This window comes from Manis javanica, chromosome 14, assembly GCF_040802235.1.
Source record: "Manis javanica isolate MJ-LG chromosome 14, MJ_LKY, whole genome shotgun sequence".
NCBI classification, from domain to species: Eukaryota; Metazoa; Chordata; class Mammalia; order Pholidota; family Manidae; genus Manis; species Manis javanica.
Window position 1 is genome coordinate 49,539,709 of NC_133169.1, and position 15,647 is coordinate 49,555,355.

Consider the following 15,647-nt stretch of genomic DNA (forward strand, 5'->3'; position numbering starts at 1 on the left):
ACGTGGCTGTATCTTACTTCACGAATCTATTAATCCTCTGGGAACCTACTCTTGCTCTGCATGGACCTGCACCAGCCCCAAGCAGCGCCTGGCACCCTCCCCATCAGCCCAGCCCACCTCCCCTTCCTGTATCCCATCTGGGATTGTCTTGCTCTCTGTGGACTAGTGTCTGCCTGCCACCACTGCGTGCCAAGAGGTTCCAGACTGCATTGTTCTCACTCATCATTAAGTCTCTAGAACCAGGAGGCGAAGGAAGCAGCTGCTTAGGAATGAGGGAATGAGCAAATAAAGGGGACCTTGCAGAGTGGATGGAGCAGGAGAGGCAAATGCAGTGGCTCCTGAACCAGCTCCACAACTTCCCAGCAGGATGACTCAACCACACCCCTTCCTTACTGTCACAGAGCCTCAGTTTCCTCAACCTGCAAATGGGTACAATAACCACTTTATCCCCCCAAGGCCTGAAGAGCCAGGGTGAAGCTCAAGTGAGATTACACCAAGAATGCCCTAGAAAAGACGCAAGAAGCTTCGTTTAGCTCTCCAACACGACTGGAGATCTGTTTAGAACTTGAGGATTTTTTTTTAGTAAAATAAAAAACACCAGATGGCTTCAAAGTACGCAAATGTTGGGCCAGTTCTCGTGACCTTCCTCGGGAGACCGAGGCCCAGAGCACAGCGCGGAGGGGAGGGGTCGGCCGGGAACCAGGGCGGGGAGCGCCGACCCGATGACTCAGGGTGGCGAGGCCGGTTTGGGGCTCCAGGCCGCCGGGGTGGGGGAACTGCGGCTCGCGCGCGCGCCAGTGCGCGGGGAACAGGTCGGCCAGCGCCGCTGCGGGAGGGGGAGGCTCCCTGGATCTCCCCAGCTGGGTTCACGCGTGGGGGGATCCCCGCCGCCCAGTTGAGGAGCTGCGGTAAGGCCGGTTCACGTGCTGCCACCGCCCCCGCGGCCGGGCGCAGGCGACATCCTTCCCACCTCCGGCGCCTCTGTTTTCTCATCTGCCTGCCAGGGCCTGGGGTTCTCTCCTCACAGGGCGGGTCCGGGCTCTAAGGCTTTTGGTGTGCCGCGTTTCTGGTCCCCAGAAGCCCGGCACCGAGGGGTGCGCCTCGCACCACGCGTGTTACGCCCCGCGTCGTCCCCCGCGCCTTCCACCGACTGTCTCCATCCTCCCACAGCCCGGGAGGTGGGCCCCAGAGTCGTGCCCATTTTGCAGACCGGGAAATCAACGCCCGGAGCGGTTCAGGCCCCTGCGCAAGGTCCCACGCCTGGACGGTGGTTAAGTCTCGTTAGAACCCAGGCGACCCGCCTATCTCCGGGACTTGCTGCCCGACGGACACGACTGACGCCTGGGAGCCGCCCCTCGCCCGCTGCCCGGGCTCTTGGGGGCCCAGGCCCCGCCGTCGTCACGGCAACTGAGGGCCAATGGGGAGCGGACAGACGGGAGGAGGCCCCGCCCAGCCCCCGCCCCCGGCGGGGGGCCCTGGGCTATAAGGGCGGGAGGCCCGGCCAGACGAGCAGGGTCCGCCGAGCGCCCGGCGCGCCGAGTTCTGAGGTTTCGCCGCGCGCAGAGCCCAGAGCCGCGAGGGCACACGCAGCAGCCGCCATGTGCGGTGAGTGAGGCGGCCGCCCCTTCCCGCGCCCTAGCCTCTCAGCTCCTGGGCCCGAGAGCCACTCGCCGGGGACCAGGGGGCGGCGGTGTGGGGGCGTTGATCTGTCCGGTCCCCGACCCAGGGGCTTTCGCCGGCCAGGCTTGCGTCCTCCTGGGCCCCGCCGGCGAGCGCGTGTCCCAGGGAGGCGACGGGGAGGGGAATACCCGGCACCGGTCTCGGACTTGTGGGGAGCGACCCGACCGGCCTCCACCCTGTGGGGGCGGGGCGCGGAGAGTTGGTCCTGTCCCGGGCCTGGCTCCTCACGGCGCAGAGGTGACCGCACCCCATGGCCAGTGAGGAAAACGCCCCCAAGTCGCCCACAAAGGCGGCCGGCCACGCGCCAGCTCGCGCACCCCAGATGCGGGGCTTCCAGCCCTGCGCTCAGCCCACCGTGCGCACGGACGAGCGGCGATCCCACCCGCGCCCTCCCAGCGGCCCGCCGGGCTCGCCCCTGTGGCGTCAGCAGCGGCCCCTGGTGCGCTCGGGAAGGGCCTGGCGTCCTCCTCGAGTCCCAAAATGAACCTCTTGTCCCTAGAGGGGTTGAGTCCTCGTTGCAGCCTCTGCGGGAAAGAGCTCTGGCGAGACGCGGGGAAAAGGCAGCAATGACGGCCGAGCCTCAGGCCGAAACTGAGCGACGGAGTCCGGGGCTGGGCTCCGGGCGTCCGGAATACCGCCGCGACCCGGCGCTGTCCGGCCAGGCTGCGGGGCGGTGGCGAGGGCGCGCGGCGGTGCGCGCACATCTGCGGTTCTTACTTCGCAGGCTGGGGAGAGGGCCGGGAACTTCGGCTGGGACAAAAGGTCACTGTGCCTTTTTTTTCCTTGAGTAGGATTCAGTTACCCATTCCAGCCTCCTGTGGCTGGAGGACCTGGTGGAACTTTTGAAGCCATGAAAGGCCTCTGTCTGACTTCGGGCAGGGCTGCCGGGTGGGCTGTGCCAGTGGCGAGCCCTGGGCCAAGCTCTGTACAGGCCTTGATTCTGAGGCCAGCCGCTCCTGAAAAAGCTGGAAAGGAACGACTGGCCAAGGAGCCGGCAGCCCCCATCTCCCCCCACCCCCCAAGTGAGCATCAGTTTAAATTCCTGAATCCTCAGCAAAAATCCCAGGACTCTGGGTCATCATTGGCAGAGTATAGGGCCGCCTGTAGGCGTTTCTGGGAGAATGAGGTAACGGTGGCAGTTTTGCCAGAAGCCCTTTGGGTTCCAAACTCCTCAGTGTGGCACTCGTGGCCCTGGAGCAGCTGGTGTCCTTAGAGCCAGCCTAGTGCCCTGAGACCCCGGCCCAGAGAAGTGTGCCCCACCAGATGTGCAGCTTCCGTCCTTCCTCCCCAGAGAGGCCCGTGCACTCCCCCACCCCTTCACTAACTGTCCCCAGCTTTCCATCCAGCTTCCTACTTGCATCCAGCTTTCTCTGCTGTCTTTGCAAGCCTGGGGGAGGGAGGCGATGTCTCTGACTCTCAAAACCTCAAGTTTTGTTCTGCTTTCTTAAAGGGTTGTACATGTTTTTGTCCTCTAGGGAAAGGATGAGCTTTGAGCTGTAACTACCTGTGTGCTCACACCAGGGCTCCGCACACACCCTGCAGCCCTTAGTGAAGTCAGGGAGTCATGGGGAATTCCCATGTGGGAAAGTTATTTCATTTTCAAGTAGCCATGGGAGAGTCTCAGCTGGGTGCCTTTTACATCCCTCTGGACACTTGCCAGGCACCTCTGCACAGAGGTGTCCAGGCTCAGAACTCACAGCCACGGTGGCTAGAATTGAACATGCTGTCCTGGTGTTGGTGGGGTTTTTTGGGGGAGTTATGATCTGTGTATATATAAGTGATGCTGGTTTTCCTTTTATGATTTTATTATTTTGTAATGAATTCATTTACATTTTTTAAAATTTAGTCAATTTGGTAGGAAAATATTGAAGAAATGATTGTGCATTTGGTACCAGGATACAGGAAAAATTGTGAAAGTGCTCATGGAATAAACCACTTATCTTTTTACTTTATTTTTGGGACCTCTTTACTCTTGGGGAAATTGAGGACTAGAGAGGTCCATGCACACCTGTGTCTGAGCAGTTGTTCCAAGTCATTTTTCTGGGCTGGCTGCAGCACCGCTGAGGTCTGCCACCTTGAAGCCACCTCAGAGCGCAGATCTCTGGGGATGTACCCACCGGGTAGCATGGTTGAGCTGAAGGCCTTTCCTGGTCAGTTGCTGGTCACCATGCTATACTGGCTCTTGCTCTTGGTGTCTTCCTACTCTGCCCACAGAAAGCTAGGCCCAGCTAGTTGATCCTCTGCACTCTAGCAGGTGACCACAGAGTTTTACTGCACTGAGAGTTTAGCTGAAATGACACCAGGGCACTCACAGCTGGCTTCGGTAACATCTGAGAGCTGCCGCCATTTTGCTGACTTGCTCCCAATAGAAAGGTTACTACATTCCCTCTCTCCCTCCTTCCTTCCCTGCTCCCCTCCTTCACTCAGCCACCAGTGACTAACTGCTCTGGGAGAGGCCCTGTGGTCTCCAGGCCCTGGGGCCATGTGGGCGCGATCCTCCCCTCAGAGCAGGACCAGGTTGTTGGGGACAGTCCAGAGGTGGAGTGACCCCTGGGGTAAATGCTGCCAAATGAGGAAGACCTTGGGCACAAGCTGCAGCCTGTGGACTCGTGCCCTGCTGGCTGCCATCCTTTTGTGCGATGCACAATGTGAGAGCTGTATTTCTAAAATTAGTTGCCAAATTACAAAATTGGGAGATTTCACAAAAGTGGGTGAAATTTTCGACATCTCTTGAAAAAAACAAAAGATGAGCAGCCCTGAGTTCCTATTTCTGAATAGAGCACGGTGGCCCAGGGATGAAGGTGCAGGCGCCTGCTCCCAGCTGCCTCACTCCCGATGTTGCCTGGTGGCGGGTCCCGAGCTCAGACAGCAGGGTCCACCAGGTACTGACTTGCCCAAGAGGAGACGGAATGAGCTCTGCAGAAAGAAGGTGGTGATGGGCTGAGGGCACGGCATACACAGGCCGTGGCACCATGGGCCATGCATGCATGGATTTTTGACAAAAAGGATTGTACTTCCCACCCATGAATTCTTCAATCTTCCCTGACCTCCACTACTACAGTTAGTCATCTATGAGGTGGGGGAAAAAGACTAAACTGTGAAGAATTAGAGAATTCTCAGGTTTTGCTAGAAGGTAAAGCCCTTGCCCCAAATTCATCACCTTGTGCCTTAGTTGGAGTCTTAGTTTCCCCTGGCTGCTATGACAAATTACCACAAACCTGCTGGCTTAAAACAACATAAATTTATTTCCTCATAGTTCTGAAGACTAGAAACCCAAAATTCAGCTTGACTGACTCTGGAATCAAGGTGCCAGCAGGGTCCCATGTTTTCTGGAAGTTCCAAGGGGAGATTCTGTCCCTTGCCTCTTCTAGCTTCCAGTGGCCGCCAGCATTCCTTGGCTTGCGGCCACTCAGTCCAGTCTCTGCCTCTGTGGTCACATTACCTTCTCCTTTTCCATGTCAAATCTCCCTTTGCCTCCCTCTTACAAGGGCACTTGCGATTGTATTTAGGGCCCACCTGAATAGTTCAGAACAATATCCCATCTCAAGATCATTAACTTAACCATACCCATAAAGACTGTTTTCCACATAGAGAAACATTTGCTGTTTCTAGGGATTAGGACCTGGTAAATTTGAGGGCCATTACTCATCCTGCTCCAGGATGAATTGGGTTCCTGCGTTCAGGTGGCTTCCCCAAGAATATCCCTGTGCAGCCGATCCCAGATGCTCAAGCCATGGCCACAAGAACACTGCTGACCAGAGGGCTGCCAGCATCTGCCCCTGACACACACACCCCCAGGCTGGACCCACCACAGTCAGAAGGTGAACATAGGCAACAGCTAAATACCCCATCCATCACTGGTACGGGGCCACATACCCAGTTGGAGTGGTTTTCATTGCTCCTCTAGAGGTAGTCCTCATGTTATATAAATACGGTGCTTGCTGCATCTTGCCCTCTATGCACGCATACACCCTTCCCGCTCATCTGTTCCCTGCAAGAAGTAGGCGTGGTTTTATTCCCCAGAGTCCAGGGGCGCCAGGACACCCACACAGCCCATTTGCTTGCACAGAGGATTTTTAGGAGAGCTTGTCAAGCGCTCACAGGGGGCTTACCTCTCATCTCAGCTAAGGAAACAGCACTCAGGAGAGACAGTCACTCAGGGGAGAGCACACCCTTTTGTCCCAAACTTCTGGCTCTTAGAACCCCAGCATGTTTGATACTCCTTTCCTCTCTCTAATAGTTCAGGTCATGGACGATTGCCTCAGAAGGGTCTGGGCTGGAGTGGATGGGGTCAGGTCGCGTGGCTTGTTACCTCTCCAAGCATAGGAGCCTCGCGAAACAGAGTCCCTACTCGCTGATGTGCAAGTAAATGTGTAACAAACAAGCTCTCTGGTTGGCCAGTTTCTGTGGTGCAAATACTGTCACTAGCTAATTTTAGGTCTTCAATGTCGGGTCCTTGAGTGTGGAACTGGGAAGAGATGCACCTCGTTGGCTCTTGGGAGCCAATCCTAGCCGCTCCCACACACCCCCACCCCCACTTACAGGACCGCGGTGGGCACGGTGGGAAAGAGGGCTTCACAGAGGCCGTGGGCAGGGGCTGCGCACCGAGGTGGGCTGCTCCTCTTCCTTTGCCTTCTCCCCATCCTCCTCCATCCCTCCACGGCTCAGTCGTATTCATCGGGATTCCCCAAGATCAAAGAAACCTTCTGGAAATTTTGCTATGTCACATTAGTAAACAGTGCTATTAAATTGAGGGCAGTAAGGTTGACGAAGAAGGGGAGATTAATTTGAGGTTACAAACACTCTGGAAGAAAGTTCTCAGGATTAATTTAATATAAAAACAATTAAGCAATGTAATCTGATCATCTGTTTCTTTTTCATTTTCAAAGGAAGTGTTTCACCAAGACAGTTTGACTTTTTCTATAGTCAAATTTCCAGTTTAAATAAGACTTCCATTTTTTTTTCTTAAAGTACCATTTAGAGTATATGTTCCTTTCCCCTTTGCTCTTGGTGAAATCCTAAAATGACAAGGACACCAAGAACTTGTCTATTAAAAATAGAAATGCCTTGCCCATGTCTACTGCAAGCAGTAGAGTCTCCTGTTATCTCTGGGATTCCAGTGGTGAGGTGACGTTAACCCATGGAGTCCCAAGGAGGTCTGAGGCAGAGTAAGGCTGTCCCCAGACAAGCCAGACTCCTCCGCCCTCTGAACCAGGCTGTGGGTCCCTGTACTTCTGTGTGAGAGCTCAGCCACAGGACCCCCTGATGCCCTGGCACCTCGGCCTTTGTTCTCACTTCTTGGAGGAAACTTGACAACCAGGAGTTGTCATCCCCACTTATCAGTAAAGCAGCATTCTCCAGTCTACATGGGTGAAGCCTGGGCGTCCAGAGGCCATGGCCTCTTCTGCAGCCCTCACCCTTGGCCCTATGGCTCCCTCACCTGGCAGCCTCCCCAGAACCTTCTCCACTTCCCCAGCACACTACACACACATACTCACGTTCATGTACACTCAGACACACACACTCATAGACACACACACCCGGGAATCTTGCGAGGCAGAAGTCCAGCTGAGCATGTCTTCAGTCTGGGTGGGGAGTGATCCAGTTTGGGGCCTAGACTCATATCTAATCTCTACTGTGTTCATGAACTAAGGTCAGCCCCCTCAGTTCTGAGAAGCACTGGGTGGTGGTGGAAAGAGCAGCCTCAGCCTGGGGAGGGTCCCAGCCTGGCTGGACGGTGACAGAGCTCCTGGTGGAGTGAGCCCCCGCCCTGTGGGGCACAGGCAGAATCTCTGCCTGGGACTGTCCACCCTCACAGTGAGGACAGTGCTTTCACTGGGAAGCTGATGCTCAGAGAGATGGACAGATTTTCCAGAACTACAACCACAGATTCATGATATGGATCGCAGCCTGACCACTGGGAACCTGACCTCTTCCCTCGTCCAGACCCCACACAACACTCCCCACCTCCCGCCATTGGCCACCCCAGTCACTCTAGTGGGTGTAGAGAAGATTCTGGGAGTTCTGTGATCTTAGTTCTGGCTGTGTAGCCATGTGTCCAGGGAACATTCCTCCCCAGCTGCTCATTGTCATTATCTGTCACTTGGAGGCTGAGAGGCCCCTGCCTGCAGGGATAGACCTCCGTGGTGCCTTTGATCCTGAGTTCCTGTACGATCTCTCAAGGTGTACAGAGAAGCATTAGAATCCCCAGGACTCCACGGTGAGCCCAGGCCAAGGGGCCACAGTCCCCTTGGAAGGGCTGGTCTCTGTCCTTCATCACCTTTGAGGCCCTCTTTTCTGGAGGCCCCCTGAATTTATCGGGAACCTTTTCTCACTCACTTTCCCCCTCAGTTTTGAGAGTGGGCCCTGAAAAGCTGTTTGGAAGCACCGGGGGGTGGGCACAGGGCACGGCTGAACCGGGAAGGTTGGACCAGGGCAGCCTCTGTCCCAGCCAAGCATTTCTCCACGCCACCTCAGGAGGGACTTGACCATCCCATCCGCGCAGGGCGGGGAGGGACCTAGTGGGAGCCAGCCTTGCTGTCGTTGCCACGGCCCCATGTGCCTCACATGGTGAGGGATGGGGCATCATCCCAAGGGTCAGAGGAGGGCCCGTCAGCATGGCCTGGGCTCAACCAGGGAGCTCAGAGGTCTGTCCATCAGGGGCCAGGTGGACACCTTCCCATGGGCCAGGTATCCTCTGTGTGAGCTCATTCTCACCCGCTGGGGTAGGGGTCTAAGGTCCTGTGATGACTTGGGGAGCAGCAGGGGCAAGCACCTTGCAGTCAGATAGACCTGGTTGTGAATTACTCAAGTCTTTGTCCCAGGAGCCAGAGATGCCCAGTCTGTCCACGGGAACCACAGCCTTGGCACAGGACATTAGACAAGATAAGGTTCTGAAAGTATTGGCTTCCCGTGTGCCCCGCACATCTGCTGCAGTTTGTATCTCACACACTCCAGGTGCAGGAACTCCTGGGGCAGCCCAGAGCCTGTCCTGGGAGGTGTGCTCAGGTCATGCTCCTCCCTTCTTGTGGCTGTTGTTTCTCCAAGTTGTTCCTCCAGGTGAGTCCCCTCCAGCAACGGGGAGCCATGGTGTGGTCAAATTGGGCTGGGTGGCAGTCCCATCCCCACTACTCTCTGACTCATGCAGCACATGGTAAAATAGTACATAGAGCACACGGCAGAATATCCTGACTGTGCAAAGAGCATACATGCAGTGAGGGGAGTTTCTGCACTGGACCAATCCCTCCCCACCCCCTACTGCTGAGACAGTCACTGCCCCCTGGGTCTTGGGTGCCCTCCCAGAAATAGTATGCATCTCTGTACCCCACCCTGCATAATTTACTCATGTGCTGCAAGATGTTTTTTCCCCTCAACACATCTTGGATGTGTAACTTGTTTTCCAAAAGAGCACAAGCTCCATCTCCTTCCCTGTGGAGGGCCACCTGCCCATGGCCCAGCTGCCGTGTGGCTGCACCACCACTCATCTGGTCTGGTTCCTGCTAAGCAGCAGGCTGTCCCCAGTCTTCAGCTGCCACAAACAGTGGTAAGCAACTATCCTCATATGTGTGTGCACATGCATCCCTGCAGATATCTGTTGCATACATTCCTAGAAGTGCAACAGCTCTGGCCAACAGATGTGTACATTTTTAATGCTGAGTGACTGCCAAATTGCCTGCCAAAGAGGTGCATGAATTTAAACACTCTCTTACAACTATTTCATCTTTACTGATCTTATAGGTAAAAAAATGGATTCTCTCTGTAGGTTTTATTATGGGTAGAAGAGATACCAGAAAGGAATTCTGACATGAATGGCAAGAAATTCCTGGGAGAGCAGCTTTATTCTATTTCACTATTTTTTTTCAGCAGGAAGAGCACAGTGTCAGTGCTGTTTTTTTCACCTCATCTCCACAGAGACCAGGGGGCACCCAGCTGAGAGGGAAGCCTCGAGAGGAGAGGGGCTGTGCTTAGTCAGTGAGAAAACTTATGGAAGAGATGTTGGCATGCAAGAGATTTTATGTTGAAAATTAAATTTATGCTTTATTGCACAAAGACCTTGGAAATCACTGCTTGGCAGCGCCCCTCACCACAGTAATCTCCCAAATGATGCCCGAGTGGCTGCCAAGCCTACTGGCTGGGTGTGAACGCAGCTGGTGGTCCTGAGGACAAGGATGCTTTAATGGGCCCTGCCTGCCAAGCGGGGGCTCTGGCGGTGATACACCCCCCCTCACTCCCTTCTCCCCCAACCAAGGAGGCTGTTCTGGATCTGAGAGCCAGAGATGCCTCAAAGAACATATGTGCCTGACATGAATTCAGAGGTGTGCTGTGGCCCCAAGGAAGGGGAGTTGCAGAGGAAACTTGGAGAGCAGAGCCATAGAGGGCCCTCATGAAAGCATCTTGATTCAGAACCTCCCCAGACTGGGTGTACGGACCTTTTTGATCTGCAGTGCCTGTCAGCTCCCTTCTATGAGGTGCAGGTGTAATTCTAGAATGAGTTCCAGCATGCCAGGGAAGTCTTGTACTTTAAAGGCTCCAAAAAAGATCTGTGAGTTGGCTTGCCCCCATAGCCATGTGGTCCTTACAGTGATGGGAATTTGACCATGTGCCCCCAGGGAGCTTTCTGATGCTTTGCAGAAAAATTCACATTATGAAAAGTTTCATATAAGCATAGACTGTGGTGGTGGTCACACAACTCTGTTAACATGCTAAAAAACACTGAACTGTACTCTTTAAGTGGGAGAATAGTGTGATATCTGATGAAGCTGGTAACATTTTTTACTACTGAAATTAAAAGGTAACCATTGGGTTTTTTAAGTAAGTACGGTGACAAGAATGCATCCCTTGCCCAAACACACTGAGGTTTGAAGCATATGGTAAAGCTCAGCAGCCCAGCGGAACAGACGTCTGAAGTACACACAGCCTTGCTGTTCAGCCTCTCACCTGACCAGAGTCAGCCAGGAAGACAAAAATAGCTGACCACCAAAATTACCCTTAGTCCTTTTAAAAAGAAAACATCTGTAACAGCTTAGAAAACACAGTCTGTGTGTTTCTATATATACACCCCACACCTTAATACTTGTGTGCAAATATATCCTCTGTGTGGTAATGGACAGTACATAAGCAAAGAGTATCATTTTTAGGACTGTTTAATTTTATTGCCTGTTCCTTGATGTGTGAGATGCATTTTAATGAGTTAAATGCTCATATGATGTGGCCCTACCTTGTGTTTAGGAATATAGCATTCATTTAATTGAGGCTTACTCATTCATCCAGATATACTATATTGACTTGAATTTAAGCTACTTAATGAAGGGAGATACTACAGCTGGTTGTGTGCATAACTGTGACCAGACTTCAGTGATCTGCAGGCAAGTCATCCTTTCTGAGATTCATCTCTGGCAATTTTCCCCCAGTTTTGTTGAGACTTAATTGATGTAGTACACTGTAGCAGCTTCAGGTGTACACCACAGTGATTCGGTGTGTGTCTGTATTACAATATGATCACACCACAATAAGATTAGTTAACATTTGTCACATCACATAGTTGGAAATGTCTTTCCTTATGATGAGATATTTTAGGAGATCCTTTCTTAGCAACTTTCAAATATCCAATAGAGTGTTGCTAACTGTAGTCGACATGCTGTAGGTTATATGCCCAGGACTTAATTTTTCTTATAACCTGAGCTTGTACCATTCTTTCACCTCCCACCAATTTGCTCTCTGTATCTATGAGTTTGGTTTTTCTTAGATTCCATATATAAGTGAGATCATACAGTATTTGTCTTCCTCTGTCCGACTTATTTTTCTTAGCATAGTGCCTCCAAGGTTCAGCCCTATTCTTGCAAACGGCAGGGTTTTCTTCTTTTTTACGGCTGAATGATATTCGACTGTGTGTGTGCATGTGTGTGTGTAACAGTTTTTTTTTATCTGTTCATACATTGATGGCTACTCAGAAGTCTCCATGTCTCCATTTACTATTGTAAATAGTGCTGCAGTGAAAATGGGGGTTCAGATATCTGTCAAATGTTTAATCCTTGCCAGACCTCTGCCATCCCAGAAAAATGTTGGGAGAATTAAAAAATTCAATCAATTAAAAAAATTTTAATTGGAAAAATAAACCTCTTTCTAACTTCATTCATCCCTGATGCAGTTGCTCCATGGTTAGGAACGTGTGAGTCCTGAAGTTAAATGCCTTAGTTCCACTCCTGATGGGCCCAGCCACAGCTTCCCAGGCTCATGTTCCAAAGGTGTGGAGTGGGTGGAATGGCAAGTCCGACCTCTAAGGCTGCAGTGAGTCTTGACTGACACCTGTGAGGCAGTGCTTGGACCAGTGGCTGGCACATAGTGAATTCACAGTAAGATGAATTCACTCAGTTATAATGAATATGCCTGAAGCCCAGTATTTGTCACAATCCATACTATTGCATCGCTGATTACTACAGAATCACAGTCACTTTATTCCACATATGTATGAACAAGAACTGTGTGGTGACACACAGTGAGAAATATACAGATGGAAGTGCCAGCCTGTGTCCTTGTCGGGGGCTGTAGATGTCCCAGGATGTGAGAGCACTGGGGCAGCCCAGAGCTGAGGAACTCTCTGGCCAGGGCCTGGAACAGCCAGCCCTGGGAGGTGGGGCTGGAGCTGGGCTTTGAGGAGGGTGCGTGAGGACAGAAGGACAGAGGGATGCCAAGGTGGGGCACTCGAAGGGCAGGATAGACAGACCAAGGGTCTGGAGTCTCAAGCAGGGACGCAGAGAAGTTTGGAAAGAAACAACATGCAGAATGTTACTTCCTCTTTGGGAAAATGTTATTTTGAACTACAAATACAGAAAACAAAGCCAAACAAAAGCTTCTCAGCTTGTGGGCCTCCCCTGAAGCTAAGGATTTTCCAGGGGCCAAGAAATGGTTTTAATTCTTGCTGTTGTAAAAGTGGTATTTATTGATGCCAAAGCTCTAAACTAAGCACCAAGGCAGAGTAGAAGGTGGTGCAAGGCCATGACCCCTGTTGCTGCCTGCTGCAGGAGGCTGCTGTGACCCGCTCAGGACTCTTCCCTTGTGTGTTCTGTGGAAATCAAGGAGTCCACTCCAGATGCCCTGAGGGGGCTGGGTTACTCTGCTGATCTTTGCTGTGATAAATGCTGCAGTGAAAGCTGGCTCCTGCAAGGACGTCCACGGGAGAAGCTCTCTGCAGTGGCCTTGCAAGGCCAAGTGTATGCATGTGTTCTTCACGTACTTCGTGGATCTTTTTGCACAGGGGAAGGGCTGCACACGATGCCTTTCCAGAAGCAGGAGGGGAGCACGCTTCCTCCTCTCTGTCTGGGGAAGGCCACACTTTCCCTGCATATAGCCTGGAAACCTGCCCTCAAGGCATCCTGGAAGCATTTTCTTCTGAGTGTCTTCTTCTAAACATGAACCAAGTGTTTTATAAACATGTGGTTTCCTCCTCTTTTAACAGGAATTTTTGCCTACATGAACTACAGAGTCCCCCGGACGAGGAAGGAGATTTTTGAAACCCTCATCAGGGGCCTACAGCGGCTTGAGTACAGAGGCTATGACTCGGCAGGTAGGCCCCGCATACTGCTGCGATATGAACACAACACTTGCTCATTGAACTTGAAAATTACAGAAAAATAGAAAGGAAAAACAAGTGTTAAAATATCTCCATCTATAGCACCCCCCACATGTATCTCTGTGTCCCTCTTGCAGTCATTGCTGTGGCTAAGTTGGGGTGGTCTGGGGGTGGGGGCTGGGAGGGTCATGCATAGATTTTTTTTTATTTTTGCCTAATCATAATTACAGACTTTCTTAGTTTGATATTCTTTTCCCGCTTATTTCAGCTTTCTCCATCACCGTAAACTCCTCCTGATGATCTTCCTAAGTGGCTGCATAGTCCCTCCACTGGATGTCTGTCTCGGGGTTCACTCTTGCATCTGCCCAACGGGTGGCTGTCTAGTCTTTTTCCATTTTTAATCAAACAGGCTTAGGAGGAAGAAGGAGGCAGATGATTTTATATCCCCATCAATTCTTAACAACACATCAGATGAAAGATTGCAGGAACACTAATACAATGGGGGTGCCAGCAAACAAGCAGAATGCAAAGCACACAAGGAGATAAATGCCCTTAAACAAGCCTCTGCCTTCAGTGGTGGGCCTGGGGGCCCCTCACTTACAGGCCAGCTCCTGGGGGTACATCCTAGTTGGAATTCGGTCAGGGCAGCCTCAGCCAGGGTGCCAAGTGCACATCGCTTGCTTGCTGCAGGACAAGAACTAATAAATAGACAGGTCTGTGTAGCCCTCATCCTGGGCCGTGCCCTGTAACAAAGTGTGGGTGACAAACCTTAAATTCCAACTGAAAATCACATTTGTATTACAGGTGTGGCAATCGATGGAAATAATAATGAAGTTAAAGAAAGGCATATCCAGCTTGTCAAGAAGAAAGGAAATGTCAAGGCTCTTGATGAAGAACTTTACAGTAAGTGGAAAACATCCAGAGTCAGAGCAACAAATGCAGTGTGGATCACCTTAAAATCTTTTATTCCAACTTGTCCAAGGCATGGATAAACAGGAGGAGGGTTAAGCCCATGTTGCAAAACTGTGTTTCCTAGAATGTGGGGTGGTTTATTTTAGGAGGTGGTGAGTGGAGAATTTTCTTTTTATATTTAGTATTAAATATTTTTAATATTTGGTATTTAATTTTTCAGCAAATGATACTGCTTTTCCATTTGTGGTAGTGGTCCATGATTTTCTTTTTAAAATAAGTCTCTTTCAGTTGCAGGCTGAGTTAGGTTACTGATTAGTACTAATTAAGCAATACCCGGGATCTGGGGAAATCCCCAGGGTGGGGCCTTTGCCCTCCATGGTAGGATGTGCTGTCTCTGTCACTGAGTCCCCACGGTATGATGCCCTCACTCTAAGAGTACTGGGTCCGTGCTTGCTTTTAAAGTGCTGCAAATGGATTTTTCTTTCATTTAGAACAAGACAACATGGACTTAAAGGTGGAGTTTGAGACTCACTTTGGCATCGCTCACACACGCTGGGCAACCCACGGGGTCCCCAATGCTGTCAACAGCCACCCACAGCGCTCAGACAAAGCCAATGGTGCGTAATAGACCTTGCTCCCCATCCTGGTGGGCCTGGCTGGCCCCGGCCCTTGCCTGCTGCCAACAGGCTTCTCAGCTGGCCCTGTCTCCCCAGGATCCAGAGGGGTGGCAAGCCCTGCCTGGCGCCTGGACGGTCTGACTCCCAGGTGTCCACAGGAAAACAATGACACATCCACAAGCACTGCTGGCTTTTGGGACCATGCCAAAACGGACTTGGTGACAAAAGGTGTTGAAGGCTCTGGGCTGTTCCTTGACAAGGGACCGAAGTATTCCAGGGGCTTGAGGCAGGGATTGGGGTCCTTCCTAGACCAACCCCACCCACCCTGGCCCAGAGGAGAGTGGTCCTGAGCCCGGTGGGCGGCTGTGTCGGGCTTGGTGGATGTCTCAGGTGCTCCAACCCTGGGCCCAGCAGCAAGGCTGTGGCAGCCTAAGGCTTGAGATTTGGAGGATCAGAGGCTACTGTGGGGCTTCTCCTCTTGGCTCCCTTTGTGTGTTTAAAAACTGAGAAAGTTGCACATAAAAGTCAAGACTTCTGGCGTCCCTTGTAAAGACAGTCACAGGGACGCCAGCCCCTCTGGTGGGCTGCGATCTCCCCACTGTCCCTACCACCCCCCGATGCCCTCCCCAGCTCATGGGCCCCTCACTTGCCTGGGCCCCCAGGACAGTTCTCCATGCCATGGTTCTCCTAAGTGACACCCCAGCCCCTCTCATGAGGGAAGGAATGGTAGATCTATAGATGCCGGTGGCAGCTCTTGGGTACTCTGCAGTCACCCCCAGGAGTGCGGGGGCCTCCTGCAGCAGGACACAGTAGGCATGTGAGATGAAGAGAAGACATAATCCCAGACTCCCCCCAGGGCTCCTGGGAAG

General features: G+C 52.3%; 1 protein-coding gene across 4 annotated transcripts in view; it reads left to right on the top strand.

The window, feature by feature from the left end:
* The first annotated feature begins 564 nt into the window (after nt 1–564).
* Nucleotides 565–15,647, top strand: part of GFPT2 (glutamine-fructose-6-phosphate transaminase 2) — a 41,576-nt gene continuing 26,493 nt past the window's right edge. For all 4 annotated transcript variants that reach the window (XM_037002006.2, XM_073222039.1, XM_037002008.2 and 1 more), the window contains exons 1-5: nt 565–908; nt 1,171–1,605; nt 13,136–13,243; nt 14,054–14,152; nt 14,653–14,778. In XM_037002006.2, the coding sequence (XP_036857901.2) occupies nt 602–908; nt 1,171–1,605; nt 13,136–13,243; nt 14,054–14,152; nt 14,653–14,778 (1,075 nt within the window). In that variant the 5' untranslated portion in view covers nt 565–601. The remainder of the gene's footprint in view (nt 909–1,170; nt 1,606–13,135; nt 13,244–14,053; nt 14,153–14,652; nt 14,779–15,647) is intronic.